Below are 22,031 nucleotides of genomic sequence, written 5' to 3' on the forward strand. Positions count from 1 at the left end.
TAAAAAAAATTCAAAAAAAAAATCACAGGCCCAGTTTTTTTATTCCATAAGTACAGCACTTAGCTGATTAGGTAGCCCAAGGCAAGTCCATGCCTCCTATACCTTGATTGTTCTGTCATTAAAACTGAATAATCACACTTATTCCATTGGTGAAGGGTTTAGGCATTCTTAATTGAAAAATCCTACATCTTGATAAATTGTAAATTCACTTCTCAGCTGCAGATGGTGGAGCGGTACTGAGCCTGTGGAGAGCTCCAAGGGGCAGGTACCTTTACTCACTGTCCCCTGGATGTCTCAGGCCCCAAGAGGGGTAGGGCTAGATTTGCAGCGCTGTCAGATGGGAGGTCCTACCCGGCATTTGCCTGAATTCTCTTTGATTAACTTAGAAGTTCTAATTTCCAGGATATACCTAATAGAAGCTAGAAGCAAGAAGAAAAGAAAATTTAGCTTTAGACTTTCCTTTTTGCCCTTTTTTCTCATCAAAAACACAATAATTAATTGAATTTTCTTGGTTACTTTATTTCTTATTGTTCCCCCATCTAATTAATTGATTAATTATTATTATTTGAGACAAAGTCTCACTCTGTCGCCCTGGGTAGAGTGCCATAGTGCCACCATAGCTCACAGCAACCCCAAACTCTTGGGCTCAAGAAGATGCTCCTGCCTCAGCCTCCTGGGCACCTGGGACTACAGGTGCCCACCATAACCTTTGGCTACTTTTTCTATTTTTAGTAGAGATGAGATGTCACTCTTGCTCAGACTGATCTCAGACTGAGATCAAGCAATCCTCCTTGGCCTCCCGGAGTTCTGGGATTATAGGTGTCAGCCACCGCACCCAGCTACTATTTAATTTAAAAGCTTTTTTAAAAGGGGGCATTACTCAACATTTAACCATTTCTTTTCTTTGCTTTCCCAATTATTTCTACTCAGAATGATGTCACGTTGCACATTACTTTGAAAATAATGGGGCAATGGTTCTTTTGAAATATCTCCTATTGATATTCAAATTGGCAGGGCACTGGAGGGGACAGTTTGGTTTCTGTAAGACTTCTGGCTTGACTGTGTTACACTTGAACTTGCTTTGTTATGAGGGCTTTAGCTTTGGTGGAATTTAGTTCTAAACTAGCACATGCTTCTCTCTCCATAGAATCATGCCTAGTCCCCTAGCTGCTCAGAGTGCAGAGGTAAGTGACGTCTTGGTCATTGATGCCTCTCCTGAGAACCTATTCCTTCTTTACCAAAGACTCAATTTATCGACACTAATGAAATATCCTAACCAAAGAATTTCCCCTCATCTTTAGTTCTCTTTGGCATTTCTTCCTCTATGACTCTAAAAACAAAATTGCAGCATGAATCTAAATCCCACAAGTTTATTTTATTCACTGAATTACTAATCCTTAGTTAACTTTCAATTTTCTCCAAGTTCTTGGAATCATGACAGGAATCAGAATTAGATAGTATACCGTAATAAAGCCCAGCAAGATTTAACAAAAATTAAATCTCACTGCCTTGCAGAGAGTCTTATCCATTTGAAACAATAAACATGTCCTCAGATTTTTCAGATGAATAGATGTTTCAGGTTTTTCAGTCATGAAGCAAATCATGGAGAATTGTTGTACGGCTCTACGATCGTAGCAGTAAATACACATCACATCACTTATTGAAGATAGAATTCAGAGTGACTGTGACTTCCTGTCCCAGAACAGGGACTCCAGTCCATGGAGAAAGTATGGTCCAATTTCCAGGTGCTTCTCTTCCTGACAAGGTCTCATATATCTGCTGGAATGCTGCTATCTCTTAGCCATAAACTCAACCTTGATATCCATCTTGTTCTTTGAAAAACTTTCCCAAACTTTGACTAAGTTTTTTTTCTTCTTAGAAGACAGTTACCTCCCAATTGCATATAACTGTATCCTACTTGAAAGTTCCATGTGTATTTCAATTATAAATGTAATTGCTTCCTCCTATAATTATGAGAAAGTGTGTAATTTAATTACTTTCCCATGCCTGTGGTCTTTGTCACTGGTGTCTTCACATTGAAGAATCAGGCTGATATCTTTTATCTGATGCAATGAGGTGATGCGTGGAGCTTGGGAAAAAAGATACACATTTATGAATTACTTGAAGACTAAGGATCATATTATTATCTCATTTTCTTGAAAATTATTTTGTTCATACTTATTCCTAATATCTTTGGGGACTTTAGGTTCATTATTATCTCATTTTCTTGCAAATTATTTTATTCATGCTAATTCCTGATATGTTCTTAGACGTTATGAAGTTTATTATGCAGATATTTGATTTCTTATGGACAGTATTTGGAAATGAGCACTAGAAAAGATATAAGAATCTTTCAGTCCACGAAGCAACTTGCCAAATGTAATTTTTACATTTTACTAAATCAGGCTTTGAGATGAAGCAGATTGTCTTGAATCTTGAATAAGGGTTAGTTATTTGATATTCTATTTTCCATCTACACAATAATTAAAATCCTCTCAATTTCTGCACCTCTCAACCCAACTTCCTTATTGTTTAATATAGACCTTTTAAAAACAGTGAGTTTTGATTGTATCTCAATATACCACTGCTGTTTGATGAATTACCTTTTTGTAAGCCAACTAGTTCCTTTAATTAATAATTTGGAAGCATAACTAAGTAGAAGATACACTTTACCTTATGTTTCATGTCTTTCCAGAATTTCCTAAGGCAACTACCACTGTGATAATTGATTCTGTATCATTAGGGCAACAACTTAAAAACTAACTCTTTAATACTTAAAGGACACTTGTATAGTAGCCCCTTTGATGAAACGTTGGTTCCAAATTTTAATCCAGCATTAGCAATGCTTTCCTTTGTTCTGTGATTTTGGTTTTACCATATTATATTTAATGGCTAAAGATATTTTATAACTAAGGCATAATAATTTTTATTCTCAAACTCATCTACTTTGAAGTTTTTAAGTTCCATTGGAGCTTCTGACTTAAACACAAATTCTGAGGTTATAACTAAAGTACATAATTTGGCAGTATTCAAACCACGAATCGAGTTTAATCCCTTTGTTCTGTTTTTCCAACATCACATTGCTTCTAATTACACGATAAGGTCATCGAAGTTAAGTCTTTCACACTTTTAACTTGTAGATTTATGCCCAATTAGAAACATTTCTATTCCAGGCCTTTTGAAATAAGAGAATCCTTTTTGATGTTAATTTAATAAATATGTCTCGAATTGAGACAGGATTTCTTCAGGCTGGATGGAAACTTAGCTAAGGAGCCAAATATGTTTCTAAAATACCTAAGGTTTAAAATGAACTGCCTAGATATTTTCCGATAAGAGTGTCAATTTTCTCAAGATACTATAGCCTTAAAGAAGAGTAGGAAGCTCTTTAATGCACAGACACGTAAAAAAATGTATCCATCAAGATTCCTTGAATTAAGTTGTAAATTATCTTCAAGTTAGTTTATATATAAAGTAGAGGTTGTAAGAAAAATAATGGGTTATCTCATCAAAGAGAGGACTTCAAGAGAAATCAGGGGCAGAAATCCCTCAGCATACTCTTTCTTCCCCCTTCTTCCTGCTGATTTTTGCGAGACAGCTGGCTTTGTTCTTGTGTCAGGGAGCACGACTGCTGACACTTTCCAATTTTGACAACTTTGGCTCCTACCATTGACTCAGGCACAGTTTGAGCTCATCTGATTGGCCTGGATTGGGTCTGATATCACGCAATGGAATAATCAATCAATCTGGAAAGATGGTGGGGCTGTATTAAACAATCACCACAAAAATGACAATAATTATGACAGCTACCGTATTGATTAGGAATTTCTTGGCACAATTAACAGGAAACTTATTCAACAATGCTTAAACACAAAAGGACAATGTAATACCTTTTCCTTCTGGAAGGTCTCAAAAGTAGGGGTCTGCCTAGATCTTTTAATCTAGATTTTTAATTAGGTCATCAAGTATTCTACTGTTCCTATTCTTTTTTTTTTTTTTTTTTTCTATCTCTTCCTCCCTTAAGGGATTCAGATTACATGTATATTCGGCCACTTGCGGTTATATCATATCTCACTGATATTCTGTTCATTTGTGAGTGTTTTTTCTCTTTGCATTTCACAACTCCTTTAGCTGTGACCTAAAGTTTATTATTTTAGTTCTTCAGTAATTTCTTTATTTTTATTTTTATTTTTTTTTTATTGTTTGGAATTCATTGAGGGTACAAAGACTTAGGTTACACTGATTACATTTGTTAGTTAAACTCCCTCTTGTAATTGTGTCCCGCCCCCCAAGAGGTGTGCCATGCACAGTGACCCCCACCCTTCCCTTCTCCCCTCTACCCAATCCCTCATTCTCTTGCCCCCCCCCACCTTCTATTAGATCATCTACTGCCTTCATATTAGAATTGAGTACATTGGGTTCTAGCTTTTCCATTCTTGTGATACTTTACTAAGCAGCATGTGTTCCAACTCCATCCAGGTTAATACAAAAATGTAAAGTCTCCATCTTTTTAGTGGCTGAATAGTATTCCATGGTATACACATACCATAGCTATTAATCCATTCCTGTGTTGGTGGGCATTTAGGTTGTTTCCGCATTTTGATGATTGTAAATTGAGCTGTGATAAATACTCTAATGCAAATGTTCTTACAATAAGAGGATATATTTTTTCTTCTGGATAGATGCCCAGTAATGGGATTGCAGGATCAAATAGGAAATCTAATTTGAGTTCTTGAGGATTCTCCATACTTTCTTCCAAAAGGGTTGTATTAGTTTGCAGTCCCACCAGCAGTGTAAAAATGTTCCCTTCTCTCCACATTCATGCCAGCCTCTGCAGCTTTGAGACTTTGTGATATGGGTTATTCTCACTGCGGTTAGCTGATATCTCAGGGTGGTTTTGATTTGCATTTCTCTGGAAATCAGGCATGATCAGGATTTTTTCGAATGTTTGTTAGCCGTTTGTCTGACTTCATCAGAGATATGTCTGTTCATATCTCTTGCTCAGAGGTAGATGGTATTGTTTACTCTTTTTTTATTGATTATTTTGAGTTCTCTGTAGATTCTAATTATCAACCCTTTGTCTTTTTCAATTCCGAAAGTTGTCTTTTTACTTTACTTGTGTTTCTGTTCTTATCTATGCTACTCCAAGGTGAACCTCACCCCAAGGTTGTTCCTCTTACTACTGTAGGGTAGTTGCCTTTGTATGCTGGGGTGAGTTAGTTAGACATTTGAATCGGCATCTACATGAAATAAAAATTTTTTGCTGTTGCATCTAAGTGAGAATGGAGGAAATATTCCACATCACTAATCATCAGAACAATGCAAACTAAATATCACAGTGAGGTATCATGTAACACACCCCAGAGTGGCTAAAATTAAAAAGACTGACAATACCAAATGTTGACAAGCATGCAGAGCAGCTGGGAGTCTCATGCATTCCTGGCGAGACTGTACACTGATGGAACCACTTTGAAGAACTGATTGACAGTGTCTTATAGAACTAGATCCATACCTAATATTTGAACCAGTAAATCCCACACCTAATTATATAGCCAAAAGAATCAAAAACATATGTCTACACAAAAACTGTACATATGCTCATAGCAGCATTATCCATAATAGCCAAAGATAGGGACAAACCAAGTGTTCACAACTGATGAATGGGATGAACCAGGGTGGTAAGGTACATCCATAGCATGGAACACTGTTCAGCCAGGAAGAGGAATAGGAGATGCATATCTGCTAAAACACAGACCAACCTCAAAAACATTATGTTAAGTAAAAGTCGCCAGTCACAAAGGGTCACATACTGTATTGTATAATACTTATGTGAAATATCTAAAATAGACAAATCCATAGAGACAGAAAATAGATTAATGGTTGCCTAGGGCTGGGGGTGCCAGAAAGAAGGAGAGTGAGATTGAGAGTGAGTCTTTATGGGTACTGAGTTCCCCTGTGGGATAATGACAGTTAGAAATGGGAAGAATATCAAATACATAAAATGCTGTGGGACTGTCTGAAGGGTTATTTGATAAATGTGGAAAAGAATCTCACCTTAGTACCAGTAATTCAACTTATAACAACTTATTTTAGGGTTGAGTGTGGTGCTCACACCTGTAATCCCAGCACTTGAGGAGCCTGTGGCGGGTGGATCACTTGAGCTCAGGAGTTTGGGACCACCCTGAGAAAGAGTGAGATCCCATCTCTACTAAAAATAGAAAAACTAGCCAGGCATTGGGATGGGTGCCTATATTGCTTGAACCCAAGAATTTGAGATTGCTGTGAGTTACAATGATGTCATGGCACTCTACCCACGGCAACAGAGTGAGACTCTGTCTCAAATAAACAAATAAATAAAAACTTAATAGTGAAAACTTCCTCATAATGTATGTATAGAAATGCTTGTTTCAACAATATTTTTAGTCACAGAAAATGTGGAGAATATAGGATTATCAAGCAATAGGGGGTTGACTGAACACAGAATGGCATATCTGTAAGTTGCAATTTAATCACATAAAGATGCATAATGTGTATTATTTTATACTGATAAAAATTAGGTTGCAAAAGGTTGTGCTCAGTACAATCCCAACTAACATTTCAACAGTATAGAGTAACCTATAAAAAAATGACTGGATACCTTGTGAAAGACCTTTTGGTTTCTTGTTTATGTTTTAATTTGGGGATGGAGAGGTGAGAGTATATATTTGCTTTATAATTAGAAATTAAAACAGGGATATATCTTTTTATAATCACTAAACTCTTAAGCTAATATTGTTTGAGTAAACATTTAATATGGTTGATCAGTAGACAATAAGGAATATCTATCTAATAATCTCTCCATGGTAGGAGTCCCTTTTTCTTTTTTTTTAAATTTATTCTTTTGTTTTAAAGTATTAAGGGTTTGCAAATGTTTTTGTTACATGGATAGCCTTTATAATGCTTTAGTCAGGGCCACAAGTGTGCCCATCCCCCGAATAGTGTTCATGTACCTGGTAGGCAGGTGTCACCCCTCCCCTCCTACCTCTTTCCTCTTCTTGATTTCCAGCGATGTTTACTTTTTTCTGTTGCCATGTTTGTGCCCATCAGTGAGTTCAAATGATTCGAGAGTACCTTAGTGTTTGTTTTTCCATTCTTGAGATATTTCACTTAAGATAATGGTCTCCAGTTCCATCCAAATTGTTGCACAGGCGTTCGTTGTTCCTTTTAACAGAGGAGACCCTTATCTATACATAAGCTTGGAGCAAGTTTTCTCAGTAGCAGTGTTACTGAGATTTTGAGCCGGGCAGTATTTTGTATGGGAGGGCAAGGATGCAGGAGCTGCCCTGCGCTCTGCAGTGTATCTAGAAGCTTCCATGGTCTCTACTCGCTCCCCACTCCCAACAGCAACAGCAACAAACATCTTCAGATACTACAGAATGTCCCCTGATAAGGAAAATGCTCTCCTGAATTAAAGGAAGAAAGTTCTGAATTATTTCAAAGTGGAATGTGTCTGCTGTGAAGTTTTACCTGTTTTCTCACACCTGCCCTTGTTTCATAATCAGGGCAAACATCTCTTCATCTGGAAACAAATATCTGTTGATTCTCATTTTGATTTTCATAATAGCGGGGGGAATTGTCATTGCATTTTTGTGTCTATGTTTAAGCATTAATCGTCAGTGTCGTTTCTGATCGTAATTCTGGTTGTTCCGTGCTTTGCACAGCTCGTTCAGCCGTGACAGGAAGCTGTGACAATGACGGTGTGCACATTATCCGGGGTTTGAGCTTGGCATCCACCCCGTTCGTGACCGTGTGTGGTGCTGAGAGGCTGGCTCCTGTCACCGTGGTTGGGCCAATGCTACTCAACTTCTACTCCAATGCACAAATCACAGACTACGGATTCAAGTTTTCCTATAGGATCACCCGTGAGTAGACGCAGTGCTGGAGTTTGGCATTTTCTTTCTTTCTTGAGTAATTTACACAAAGTTTTCATACGTCACCAACTTGAAGATTTAGAGACTTTAAGGAAAGAAAATTGTCAATTAAGTGCATGATACAAAAACACTTGGGCATTTTTCCCTAAAAAACAAAAAGGGACCTTTTTCATGAACTTTGGCTAGAACTACTCTGAATATCAAATGGCGAGTTGAGGTTTATTTTATAATTTAATTTAAAATGAACATTCCTGCTGTCTTCAGTTATTCATACCCAACACAAAGGTAACTTTTGGCCAGAATTATCCAGATCCCTATTTTCTTCCGAAGTCACTTTGCTAATATGAAAATTAATATTTTATAAATTTAGAATGAATATAAGAGAATAGCTTCACGATCCAATAGAAAAGGATTTTTTTAATGTAAAAGAAAAAGCCCTAAAGAAAAAGAAAAGATTGGAATATTCAGTTATGCTCTAATTTACAAATTTTCTTTATCAAAGGCAAAGAGAAAAGACAAGCCACGGACTGGACAAAGATCTTTGTGGCTACCAAGAAAATGACATCCCATTTCCCTGCCTTGAATAGCCTTTTTCCCTCCTGTGTGGTTAGTTTGCTGACAGTGTTTTCCCCATGGTATCTTGACTTCAGTCAAACGGGCACACAAATCTTGTCAACTTTTTCTTGGCTTCATTCTCTTTAACCAAACCCATTGCTAAAGGTAGAAAGTTAAATGGTTTCTCTGCAAATAAATTACTACTCCCATCTACAGGGAAGACCCTCAGACACTAATTTACTTAAGAAAAAGGCCTTCCTAATTTGTTCACATTAGATGCTCTCTGAATCCTTACTCCCACCATTTGTAGAGTGTGGTTAGATGGTTTGGGGGCTCTGCTGACACAGGCTGAATGCAGCTGAGCAGCGAAGGTCTCCCCTCCCTCCTCTAGCTGAATGGAGGCAATGATTGATTCATTGTGTTCTTTTGGTGCAACTGCTGCTCTGGAGAGTGAAACTTCTGCTTTACCTTCTTTTTCTCCTTAACCCCCCACTTTTCTAAAACACAGTTTGCAAGGTGAAGTATATGGCCTCTGAGAGTCTCCCTTGAAGAGTGTGGTTGATATTAAGACTTCAAAGTCTGACAATGGACAAAGGTGGGAGTTATTTAGGCCTTGAGGAACTTGGAGACCACACAATTGTGTAGAAAGCAAAAGGAAATAGTTGCTACCCAAATGTGATATTTAATTTGCTGCAGATGTACCCAGGGTCCTATGCATATACATACAGACATGTACACAAGAGTTCTCCCCACCAAGTAGGCTCAGCTGAGACAAAAACCCATAAATAAACAAAGAACCTCAAATGGAAGCCACAATTTGTTTTTCATTTCTGAGAGATGTGAAGTAGAACATACCCAGTGATAGTGCATATGCTATAGAAATACTATCAAAATATGCTACCCTAGGCTGGGCACGGTGGCTCACACCTGTATCCTAGCACTCTGGGAGGCCGAGGCAGGTGGATTGCTTGAGCTCATGGGTTCAAGACCAGCCAGAGAAAAAGTGAGACCCCATCTCTACTAAAAATAGAAAAACCGAGGTAAGAGGATCGCTTGAGCCCAGGAGTTGGAGGTTGCTGTGAGCTATAACGCCATGCCACTATACCCAGCTTGAGACTCTGTCTCAAAAAAAAAAAAAAAAAAAAGAAAAGAAAAGAAAGCTAACCCCATCATGATTTTAGAATCACAAAAATAAATAAACATAGGCCTTCCTCACCGCAGTAAGCATGATCATTAGGTGACACAATCCAATCTTCCTATGGGTAAGCCCAAGCAAAACTAATAATTCCATATTGTTTATGGTATGGTTTTATTATCTTTTTATGGCTGTAGTTTCCTGACTAATGAGTATAACTAGGGGTTCTGGGCTGTTACCTGCTGGCATCTGGGAGGGGACTTCACCAAGGAGCAATGGCACCGATTGGTGCAAGTATTGTCCTTACTAGTCACAACTAATCACAGATCCATAAGACTGAAGGGCTATCCATGTAAGTCCTCAGAAGGAACCAAACTGGAAAGTTCCAGAAATGATTTCCGGTATTTCATCTCATAATATTGTATCCCTGACAGAGGAGCCTTGAATCCGAGGTATTTCAGATTTCTAGATCATCGTCTTTCCTGGATCTGGGTGCCCAGAAAGAACTTCGGCTTCTGCCTGCCTTCCTCAGACTTCCAGTTCCTGCTCTCACCTCTCTCTGAAGCTGTCAAGTAAACAGAGGAAAGGGACAGTTACCCCCCGCCCCGCGAGACGTGAAATGTTCTCTCCTTATCATCCCTCCGGCCATTCAGATTTATTCCTTTCAGGGTGTGTCTGAAAACGTTCCTCCCTGTTGGAACTCCCTTGCTGTCTTTTTTTTCTTACCCAGTGGGGAAAAATCAGAATTATTTGTAAACACAATGAAGAAAGGTTAAGTGACTTTAAGAAAAATGACTATTATCTCTCTAAGGGAAAAAATGTCCAGTAGTAGAGAATATCTACCTCAAAATCATTTTTCCGTGCTGCGAATGACAACCGTTCTCTGCATATTCTGCCTCTGTCTTAGCCTGTGGTGGTGTGTTCAACTTCTCGTCCGGAATCATCAAGAGCCCTGCCTATTCCTATTCAAACTACCCAAATGATATGTACTGCTTGTACACCATCCTCGCGAGCGATGACAAAGTGATGCAGCTCAAGTAAGTAACTATTTGCTTTCTTACAAAAATCATTTCAGCTTTTATTTACAGAAAAGATAATCCTTTACTGACAGAGAGCTCTGATTGTAATTGGTGGGCTATAAGGAAATTAGAGGAAGGAGAAGGGAGGTTGCTATGACAGTGTAACCCGGGAGATGGGCCTCCTGCGTTCCACATAAACCAGTATGACGAAGGGGAGAAGAGGCACTCCACCAGCTAAAGCAGTCATTCTGAATTTCTAACAGTTGCAGAAAAAGCTTTATGGAATGGGTTGCTAGTGACAGGCCCACCTTGAAATCATAGAGGGCAGGAGGGGCGAGAGAAAGCAGTTAAGATTTGGGCAGTGCATAGCAGCTTAACTCAGAGCGTGTCTCAGCTGTACCAGTATATTCCCTGCTGCCCAGCAAGGAAGCTCTGCTCATCACGGTCACGCAGCAGCCTGGGCTGCTGGAAGCTTCACCTCTGCACTCATTTCCATGATCACCACTGCAGAGGGAAAGCAATGTGTGGCAGAGAGAGTTGTAGTTTGTAAAACCTCCGCCATAGAATAATGTATATCTATCTGTTGACATTTCCTTGGCTGAAACAAGTCCCACAGCCACACCAAGCCTCAGAGTGTGTACATAAGGGCAGGCACTGGGAAGACAGAGAGCTCGGGCTGTGTGGGGATGTCCCCATGATGACCACAGCATCTTAACTGGGAATTTCTTGTTAGAGCACTAAGTGAGACTCAATAGAATTTTGTTTATTCTTTTCTATTGAGACATGATTTGTTTCATATTCTTGATTTTCAAAGTCATCATCATCAAACTTCATTTTTCAAGCATTCTACTGCATGCCAGATAGCCTGGTTTAGTTTTCATAGATGGTTCACTTAACCTTACTATAAACTCCACTTGAAAAGAGGGAAGTAAGAGCCTGTGAGAACGAGAATGGTGCTATGATTCTAAGGCCAGTATTTCTTGTCCCGTCCCTGTAGCACGCTTCCCACAAGCAAAGACAAGAGCACCAGTGCCACTTCACCCCGTAAAATAACAAGGGAAGAGGAAACACTATGTTTGTAATGATACTAAAAATCTAAAGTGTTGCTGGAATAATAAATACTCATTCAATTTGTCAAAACTTGATCTCAAATGGACTTTAACTGTCCTAGACTATAAACTCCTTCAAGAGTAGGACTGTATCTTACGAATCCTTACATCCCCAGCTGGGATCACAGTTTTTAGCATATTGTGTCGTAGTTACTAAAAAGATTTCATCCAAACTTTTGACTTGATTAGCAAAATAATTTCTCGTTTTTAATATTTCCTATCAAGGGAAGCTCAGATCATCTGCTGTTCGGTTTCGCCAGGTCATCTTCTTTCTTTTTGTTTTTTAACAATGGAAGTCCAAATGGAGAGTTTTGGTATTAACGGGGTATATTTCACAGATTCAATGATTTTGATGTGGTTCCCTCCATCTCCTGCTCCCACGACTACCTGGAGATTTACGATGGTTCCAACACCAGTGATCCTCTTCTTGGCAAATTCTGTGGCTCCAAGAAGCCACCGAATGTTAAGAGCAGCGGTAACACTGTGCTCCTGGTGTTCAAGACAGATTCATTTCAAACAGCAAGAGGCTGGAAGATCTCTTTCCGGCAGACATTAGGTAAGAATTCTGGACATAGAGATATATTTTTCATGCATGCCTATTACCTTTCTGCTCTATTTACTGTCCCCCCACCTGACTATAGTTGCTTTTTATTTAAGCTTAGAGGAATTTGCCACATAAAGTCTTGGTTTCAAAAATGATATATGCCATTTATTGATTTTTTTTAAAAATGTCCTTCAATGAATGTATACCTCCCTAGCATATAAAGCCAAAAGCTGCCCAGATGACCACCCTCACCTGAGGCCTGGGGCTCATATTATCCCCTGACAACTGGTAGAAATGGAACCTAAAGCCAGCCAAGGGTCAGCTCAAGAAGAAAGACCCATTTTCCTGTGCTAACTTTATCTGTAAAGTGGGAATGATCTTGGAGAATTTTAAGTAAAAATCACATGGGCAGACTTGACTGTCAAAAGATCGTTTTGGTAGTGGCTTGAGCACCTTACAACCTGAGAAGGAAGAAGCTGGTTAGAAACCCTAATGGGAAATGCCAAAGACTTGAGCTAACACAGAAGAACTAGAGATGGAGAAAGTGTAGAAAATCTCAGAGATACAAGGTAGAACCCATTGAGCAGCCAGTGTTTGGAACTTGATGATATATCGCATGAGGATGGGAGCTGAAGATTTTCTATGGGTAATTTGTTGGATATTGGTGCAGATTTGGGGGGGAAAATGTTATGTTTCAGGTTGGAGGACCTGAGAGGTATGGAAATGGAGATGTTTAGTTGCAAACTGAAGCTTGAGAAGCAATTTGGGCTGGGGATAGTGGCTGGAGTCGTCCCAAGGCAGTAGTAGAGCTAGGTGTGAGGGTAAATTGGAAATGCTGCCCCAGTTTACTCCCCCTGTGTGGGAGAAATCATCGTCAATACCAAACACTGCACGTGAGAAGTAATTATCAATATCAACTTAACTCAGAACTTTGAATCATTTACTATAAAAGATAATCGCTTGTTTATACCAACAGCATCAGTAGCATGGTCTAAGATGAGTAATATTTGACTCTGGAAAGTGTTTTGATTCTTACATTTGAATATAGATGTCACTGATGTCCTAAACACTAACAGCTCTCCAGACAAAATCCCATACTCCGTGAAGACTCAGAAAGACCCGGGCATTTTTCTATAATAACAAGGGTAACTTTACTTTTCAAAGTCTGTCTTCATCTCTGTCCCCTAGTGTGGGGGCAGTCTTCATTTCTCTGACACAAAACGGAGCTTCCCTGCAATGTCTTTCCACTCAGTATGTGATTTCCTGTGGGTGTGCATTTCTTGAAGGAAGCAGTTAAACACTTGCGTCTTGAAGGCTTCCCAATAAGCTGCAAACCTCACGACAAATGGTTTCCAGAAACCACCTCCCCTACTTACTGTCTCAACAATAACCTGAAAACAAGTCTCTTGGGCGGATGGAGAGTATTGGCTTAATAGAATTGTGTTTGCATGTAACACAGAAGGGGATTTTGAAAGAAAAATTAATCTCCCCTTTGGAGATGTTTTTGCACAAAAAAGCGTATCTATTCTTACCTTCAGCACAGACTTTAGAACAAATGGCATATGTTGGCGTTTGCTCTGGTCCTTGCTTTCAAGTTGTTTCTTTCTCTTCTTCCTAATCTTTTCTCACAGGACCATTGCAGTAGTTGTCTTACAGCTCTCTTGCCTGCTGTCATCAGCATGAATCTCCCCAAGTTAGGCAGGGTTCCCTGGCCTCATTAACTATACTTTTCTGAGCTACCAAGGAGACGCTTTTAGACTTTCTGTGATTTTACAGAAGGAAAAAACTTAACACGTCCAGGGCATTGTCCATGTGTGGGTCACTCAACTGTCACCGTAACTTGCTGTTTTCCTCTGGCCACAGCGTGAGAGAAGGTTTAAGCAGGGAACGCAAAAATGGGATTTGATTGCTTGCCAGGGTCACGCTACCACTGTCTTTCATGCGGATGACTTTTATCTCCTTTTTATCTGCATAAATGCCATTGACCCGGGGGAAATACTTAGAAGTCATCATTTTAACTGCATACTTGTGGTGATTTTTAAATGAACACCGGGTATTATAATTTTGTATTGTAGAGGTCTTACAAAACTTTGAAGACCATATCTGTAAGTTTGCTGATCATTCTGCACGACTTTTAAATTTTGTTTGTTCTTTTGTTGTTGTGGTGAGGAAGAGAAGAGGGAATGATAAGGACAGCCTTGGTTATAGGGTTTGTAGAATCTTGCAGTTGTAGATCTGGATAAAAACAGACTTGGCTAATAGGGTACACTACTCACCGCTCTCCATCTCTCTCACCATTCACCTCTCTCTCATCTATTGAAATCCACCTGCCTTTCCTCTAAACAGAGGGAAAGCAACTCTGTGGACCAGACAGTGAATTATCGTATCCAGATCTTTCAGTTCAGCCCAGAAACAGTTTCTTCACTGAGTAAATAATTAATGTGAAAAGGAGGCCATTTTCGTCTGCAACCTTTCTGTTGAAATCCTAACTAAACCACTAAGTAGTTTTGCACATTTGCTGTTTAGAGTATCCATTTGGGAATTTTGATGTACATCTGCTTTAATTGTTTAGAAGTCAATAAGGAGCCAGAGTACTTAATTATGAGATTTAGGGGTTAACTTCTTGTGTGTTTTTTATATTTGTATTGCTACTAATTCAGAACAGACTTGAGGGAAATCTCCCCCACTTCCTAATTACTAAATAGGTAGTGAAATGGGCTCCCCTTTTTTCATGGAAATTTTACTGTGGGAGACTCATGTGCATAAAATTTAAGGTAAGGAAAAAGCAAATGTGGCAAGCAGTACTCCGGAGCTGCTCTCCAACTGCAAGGCCAGTTCATCTGCCTCCTTCTGCTGTGCTCCCACACTATATAAATAATTGATCCTGACTAGCCGACAACAAGCGAAGCGATCCTACTGGCTTCAGGCATCTGTGAAACTCCAAAATTCTCTGCAAATGTGCACATTTTTCTGGACCAAGCTCGTAACTTCTATTAGTTTGTCAGTGACTTCTGTGCTCCCGTGCAGTTTGGAGGGCCACTGGTTCTGTGGATCTGGCTGAAGTGGACATTCTCTCTGCAATGGAACTGGGCCCAACCAGGCATGAGGTTTCTGGGCATTTAAATTAGTTAGTGGATAGGGAGAGAGGAAGGTGTCCCCCTCTCCTCACACACACACAGGGCAGCACATCTCAGGAGGACAAGGCTGTGTCCCTGGGGAACACGTCAAGGTCAGACACAAGTGACAGCAGTAGCTGGAAACACCACTCAGAGCTCCCAGCCCTCATATGCTGAGGACAAGGTCACTGTCTGTCTTCCTCCACCTGCTTATTTGCCATATGGAGAATGAGTCAGGTGACGTTGAGGTCCAACTCAGAGCCCTTTGCTGCGAGACAAGGCAAAAACACGAAAGCCCATGTCTAGTAAGGGCAATGAATCACAGTCCAACAAAGGTGGAAATACGGCCAGAGGAGAAGAACTGCAGGCCGGGAAGCAGATGGCCACGATCCAACTGATTCATTGTGTCGCTGCCAGGTACTATGGCTCTAGAAAAGCCCTATAATTTTTCTGAACTCAATTTTTACCCAAAGAAAGATCAATTTGAAATATTTCCATAGTCTATCTCTTAAAAATGTGTTAGGGATGAAGCAGATAATTCCTGCAAATCACCTTAATTGCCAAAGAGAAGGACTTTCTGTACTAGAAAGATTGAAGTCTCAAATTTCTAAGGTTCTAAGACCCTCTCTGCTGTATTTGGAAGGTAAAGGGTGGCTGAGAGTGGAGGGCAGAGATCATCCTTCTCAACAGAACCACTTCATGCTACAATGATTTCTTGTTCTTTCTTACCCTCCTTGCACTGACATCTGACCATCCAATTCTGAAGTACATTTTCTAACCTAAATCTGAAATCAAAGCTAAGTTCTAATTAAATCCTTAAGCCTTGCAGAGCCCTCACATGTAATTTTTAGCCCATCACTACTGGCTATATGGGTGAATTAGAGAATAAATGGCTAAATTATGCCTACCTCCAAATTATATTTTGAAATATAACATGTACCATATTTGATACATTAGATTATATCTAAATTCACTTCATTCTCCAAATTCAATCATGGCTCACAGAGTAAAGCTGTTACTCAGAGAAGTCAATCAGGTCACTCACCCTCACAGCATTAGAAACACTGGATCAGACTTGATATTTGATCCGTGTGTGTTTGGCCTATGAGTTTTTCCTTGTTACTTTAAGATCTGGAAAAATGTCTCAACGGAAACAGTGGGGAGTGGCAGGAGGAAGTTGAGGGAGATGAAAAAGGTTCTCCTGTAAAAGAAAAGAAGGAAAAGGAAACGGGAAAGGCCGAGAAAGAAAATATGGTCACAGCAAATAGAGGAAAATCTAACATCAAATTAGACTTCAGCTTCTAGTTATTTTTAATTTCCACAGTTTTGGTGTTAAGTTTCATCTCGGAGAGGAATTCTAAAATCCTGTAGCTAAAATAAATTAATAAAAATAAAATAATGAACTTTAAAACATTCGATTAAAAAGAGGCACGTATTGTGTCTCTAGATGCCTCTTTGCAGCCGATACAACACGCCAACCCACATTACCGTGAGCAGTACGAACGCAGTGAGATAGCTGAATTAGAACTTGAATGATTTGATAAATCAGCACTCAGATAAGTCTCAGTTTAGAAATTGGGGATGGTGCTCCAAAGCCAGCGAGGAATGTTCTTTGTCTGGTTTCCTGATGTCCTTTGCTCCCTCTGATGAAGTCCAAGAATGGGATGAGCCGAAACCCTAAACCCATTTAAAGAAAACTCTCGACTAAACCTATTTCCGCCCCTTTTAAGCCTTGAAACTTTTACTGGTGATTATAGCCGTCCCTTGGGGGATGAGGCCAAAGAGAAGGTTATCTGCGGGTTATTCTTTGTGGATTTTACCGTGAAAGGCTTCTTGCTAAGCTGAGAATGTGGGAATGGGATAAAGAACCCAACAAATGCTTAGTTCACCAAAATCTTACAAAAGCAAGTAGACTGTAGTTAAATTCCAAATCATCGAAAAGAAAGGAAAGGATTTTAATACACACAGTCCAACATCAGAGTTTCTGCTCCGCTTCTCCCCCAGATAACCAGATTATTGCTCTGGTCTTGAAGGGCAGGGATTTCCTTGGGAAAAATAAACCCAGACGATATTGTGGAGACCAAACTAAGTGATAAAATTGAGTTAATAGTAAATTATAAGATGATATTTTGAAAGATATTCATGTGAACAAGAGCTAGGAAGCAATTACCCTGCATAAACTAAGCCACAAAATGTTTGGGTTAAGTTGCAGCTGTAGATTGCAATGGTAATAATCATCCTCCTTGGTTTTGATGTGGTGTTTCCAGGACTATAAAAACACAATATAACAGTCAGGGCTAAAAAATTTAAGAACCTTCTATGGTTATAGATGAACTGTTCAGAAATGAAAGAGTATTAGGGCTAGGGGACAGTGTTCTCTCCTTGTTCCAATACATGAAAAGTCTTTTAACCTTCTGCTCACTCGCAGGTGAAGACTTGTCACAGAGTCCCCGGGGCGTGATGACAATCTTTTGTCCTGTACTCTGTGCAGACATAGCCTGAGCTGCCGGACGCAGATTACTCCATCTAATCCTTCTAACCGCTCTGGGAGACAGGATTTACCCCAGTTTACAAAAGAGGAAGGAAGAATTTAAGAGATTAAGTAATTTATTTGCAGACAAAGGGTTTATAAGAAGTAAAGCCAAGCTTTGAACTAGGTTTGACCCTCTCCCAAATGCACAATTTTTCTTATCAGCCGACATTGCCTCTGTGGCAATTGATAAAAAAATACCCAGGGATGAAGAGAGAGCCAGGGGGGTTGAGTTTTCTAAAAGGCAAGTAATAACTTTTCTTTCTTGAGAATAAAGATACCTCTCTCCACTCCTATCTTTTTAATAGTGCCATGCCAATGTATACCTAGTCCCAAATATACAATTACTGTGTTAATATCTTGCCTAACTACAGCAGTCACTGTCTCTTCCTTTCCTTTAGGAAAGGAAAATAATTTTTAATAACCTATACTAACTATTAATACTATAATATAGTATAATTATGTTTATGTTATACGAGTATTAGACAGTCTTCATATATCCTTCACAAATATATCTTATGTTTTATCATATATATTTATAACTTATTTATTAGTTATATGAATAATGAATACCAAAAACTTATAAATATTATCAATGTAATATATATGAGATGTATAATATAATTTATATAATATAATGCTATTAACATTTATAAGTAACATAAATATATATAGACAGTGTGTGTACACATAATACATATATGAAGTGAAAGCCCATTAGCTTTGCAACATTGTTGAAGGCAAATGTCACATCTTTTTTGTTACCTGTGCAACATACACCAGGGCGCCAGCCACATACACCAGAGCTGGTGGGTTCGTCCCCAGCCCCGGCCTGCTAAACAACGATGACAACTACAGCCAAACTAATAGTAAGGAATCATGACAGTTTTGTAGAGCTTAACTGTATTGGAATGAAAGGGTAATAAATTTTCATATAAGAAGAATTCCTTATCCATAAACAAAGGCCTCCAACTTCAAAAAATCCCTTACAACAGGAGTCTAAGAAAACGGAGGGATTTGGACATTTATTTTTATAATGCATCTGATTGATATGGCTATCAGATAGTTAAGTTTACAACTCAGGGAAGTAAGTCACAAAGAAATTAAGTCTCCAGCAAGTCTCGAGCAGAAATGTGAAATTAATTCCTGTCCCCACTAAGTAACACTGCCCAGAGTAATACAAGTTGAAATGTCAATAGTACAATGGATAAATATGTCAACAACAATAAAACAATTCATTTCCTTGTTTGAATAATTGTTTTAAGAGTATTAAATATTTGTTCTCATTTATAAATTCCACATCTTTGATAGAAGAACCTGTTTTATGTTTACTAAATAGCCCATTGCTATTAATCTTGCTCTCTTTTTCTTTTCTTTCTTTCTTTCTTTGAGACTGAGTCTCACTATGTTGCCCTCAGTAGAGTGCAGTGGTGTCACAACTCACAGCAACCTCCAACTCTTGGGCTGAAGTGATTCTCTTGCCTCAGCCTCCCAAGTAGCTGGGACTACAGGCTCCCACCATAACGCCCAGCTATTTTTTGGTTGTAGTTGTCATTGTTGTTCAGCAGGCCGGGGCTGGGGTCAAACTTGCCAGCTCTGATGTATGTGGCTGGCGCCCTAGGCACTGAGCTAAGGCGCCAAGATAATCTTGTCTCTCTAAACAGAACGTTTCCAAAATTTTATGTAACTTTTGATTTCACAATCATCAGTGTCGAGTAAGATGATACTTCCTTTAGCTAGTGTTTCTGCATATTAATGTATCCTGAATTTTACATGGTATAAATTAGTGAATTTATAGAATTAGTGAATTCTGTAGAATTTAAGCTATGTCTACGTTGCTGCAAACATCTAATCCTATGGATTAAAGTTTCTTAACAAACCTCCAATCACTAGAAGCCTCAAAAAAGGTCATAGCATAATGACATGAGTCAATCCACCACTAAGATACAATAATTTTAAATGTATAAGTGCCACTTCCTCCCTGAACTTCTACTTGTTTGGAATTAGCGTTCTTCCATGGCATTTTTCTTGGTTTGAATTTTCATAGCGTATTTTTTAACACCTTCTGTTTCAACCTTTCTCCCTCCTGAAGAATATGTTTGGGTTTTGTTTTGCTTTGCCTTTCAGTTGAAGAATTTAGTGTTTTTATACCTAGTATAATTACTCACATTGTTAGATGTAATTAGACCTTTGTGGTATTTGTATTCTTTGCCTCACCTCTTATGTTCCTCTAACTCTCCTTTCTTGCTGGATTAAAACTGATCCCTTCTTTATCACTCTCATTTTTAAATTATTATTTATATATTCTCTTACTCTCCTTTTAATGGTTACCTTAGAGATTACTGTAATCATCCTGTAATTAGAATATAATTAAAAATTAGTACTTTGACCATGTTATGATCAGTGCAAAACCCTTAGCATATTTTTTTTTTTGAGACAGAGTCTCACTGTGTCATCCTCAGTAGAGTGCTGTTACATCACAGCTCACAGCAACCTCCAACTCTTGGGCTTAAGCACTTCTGCCTCAGCTTCCCAAGTATCTGCAGCTACAGGCACCCGGCACAATGCCCAGCTATTTTTTTGTTGCAGTTGTTGTTGTTTAGCTGGCTTGGGCCAGGTTCAAACCTGCCACCCTCAATGTATGTGGCTATCACCGTAACCCCTGTGCTATGGGCGCCAAGCCCCTTAGAACATTTTATAATCCTTTTACCTCCTTTGTGCTTTCTGCTGTACATATATGTCAATTACTTTAATTTTAATTAATTTAATTTAAATGTATTTAATTGCACAAAACAGTTTTATTGTTTTGTGCAGTTATTAATGATGTATATTTATCATCGCTATTATTTGTCTTTCTTTCCTGAATTTCTGTGCTTCCACATGGTATTAATTTATTTCTTTTTGAAGAACTACCTTTTGTCCTTCCTTTTGTGTTTCTTGTTCTTCTTTTATTTTTCTGTTTGTTCATTTTGAGATTGGGCCCCAGGTCTTGTTCTGTTGCCCAGGCGGGAGTGAAGTACTGCGAACATGCCTTGCTCTTGTGACCTCTAACTCTTCAGTTAAGCAATCCTCCCAGCTCAGGGGCCCAAGGAGCTAAGAATACAGGCGTGAGCCACTGTGCCTGGCTCATTTAAAAAGTTTATTTTGTAGAGATGGAGGTTTCACTATTTTGTCCAGGCTGGTCTTAAACTCTCAGCCTCAAGCAATCTTCCTCACTTGGCCTCCCCAAGTGCTGGAATTATAGGCATGAACCACAGTGCCTGGCTTGTGTTTCTGTTATAGATCTGGTGAAAAGATTTCTTGGTTTTTGTTTTATTGAAAATGCCTTGATTTTTTGGGATATTTTCTCTGAATATAGAATTCTAGTTTGGTATTTATTTTCATCCAGCACTTCAAGATGCTATACCATTATCTTCTGCCTTGAATTATTTTGGTTAGAAAGTCATTGCTCTCGGGCTCGGGACCTGCTCTGATGTGCCAGAGGCTGCTTTCCTCTTTCCTTTCTTTTCAATAAATCCTCTCACTTTAAAAAAAAAAAAAGTGCTCTCTGTAACTGGGGACCCCTGCCATGGCCATCCAGTTGTAGAGTATTATATAATGATCTGTCACTGTTGTTTTTGTTATTTAATCATATTTTAGACATTCCTTTAGGTCGTATTAGTATTTCATTGTGGTTTTAATTTGCATTTTCCCAATGATGAACCATTTCCACGTACTTTTTTTTTTTTTTTTGTCATCTGTACATCTCTCCTCTTTGGTGAAGTATCAGTTTATATCTTTTGCCCATTTTCTAACTGGATTGTTTGTTCTTCTGCTGTTAGTTGTGAAAGTTCCTTATCTATTCTCAATATAGTCCTTTGTCAGAGATGTGGTTTGCAAACATTTTTTCCCAGTCCATATACTGCCTTTTTATCCTCTTGACAAGGCCTCTCATAGAACAAAAGTTTTTAATGTTGAGGAAATGCAATTTATCAGTTTTTTCTTTTACAGTCATGGTATCATGTCTAAAAATTTTTTGCCTTCCCCAAGGTCTCAAAGACTTTTACTATTTTATTCTAAAAGCTTCACGGTTTTGCATTTTTCATTTGTCCCTATGATCCATTTGTGAGTTAGTGT

At 38.8% G+C, this 22,031-nt stretch overlaps 1 protein-coding gene across 1 annotated transcript in view; it reads left to right on the forward strand.

Moving 5' to 3' along the window:
* CUBN (cubilin) overlaps positions 1–22,031 on the forward strand; it is a 245,379-nt gene that overhangs the window by 197,622 nt on the left and 25,726 nt on the right. The window contains exons 57-59 of the mRNA XM_003786786.2: positions 7,698–7,898; positions 10,505–10,634; positions 12,064–12,281. Coding sequence (XP_003786834.1) covers positions 7,698–7,898; positions 10,505–10,634; positions 12,064–12,281 — 549 coding nt within the window. The remainder of the gene's footprint in view (positions 1–7,697; positions 7,899–10,504; positions 10,635–12,063; positions 12,282–22,031) is intronic.

This window comes from Otolemur garnettii, unplaced genomic scaffold (assembly GCF_000181295.1).
Source record: "Otolemur garnettii isolate 467f Iridium unplaced genomic scaffold, OtoGar3 scaffold00019, whole genome shotgun sequence".
In the NCBI taxonomy this organism is placed as follows: domain Eukaryota; kingdom Metazoa; phylum Chordata; class Mammalia; order Primates; family Galagidae; genus Otolemur; species Otolemur garnettii.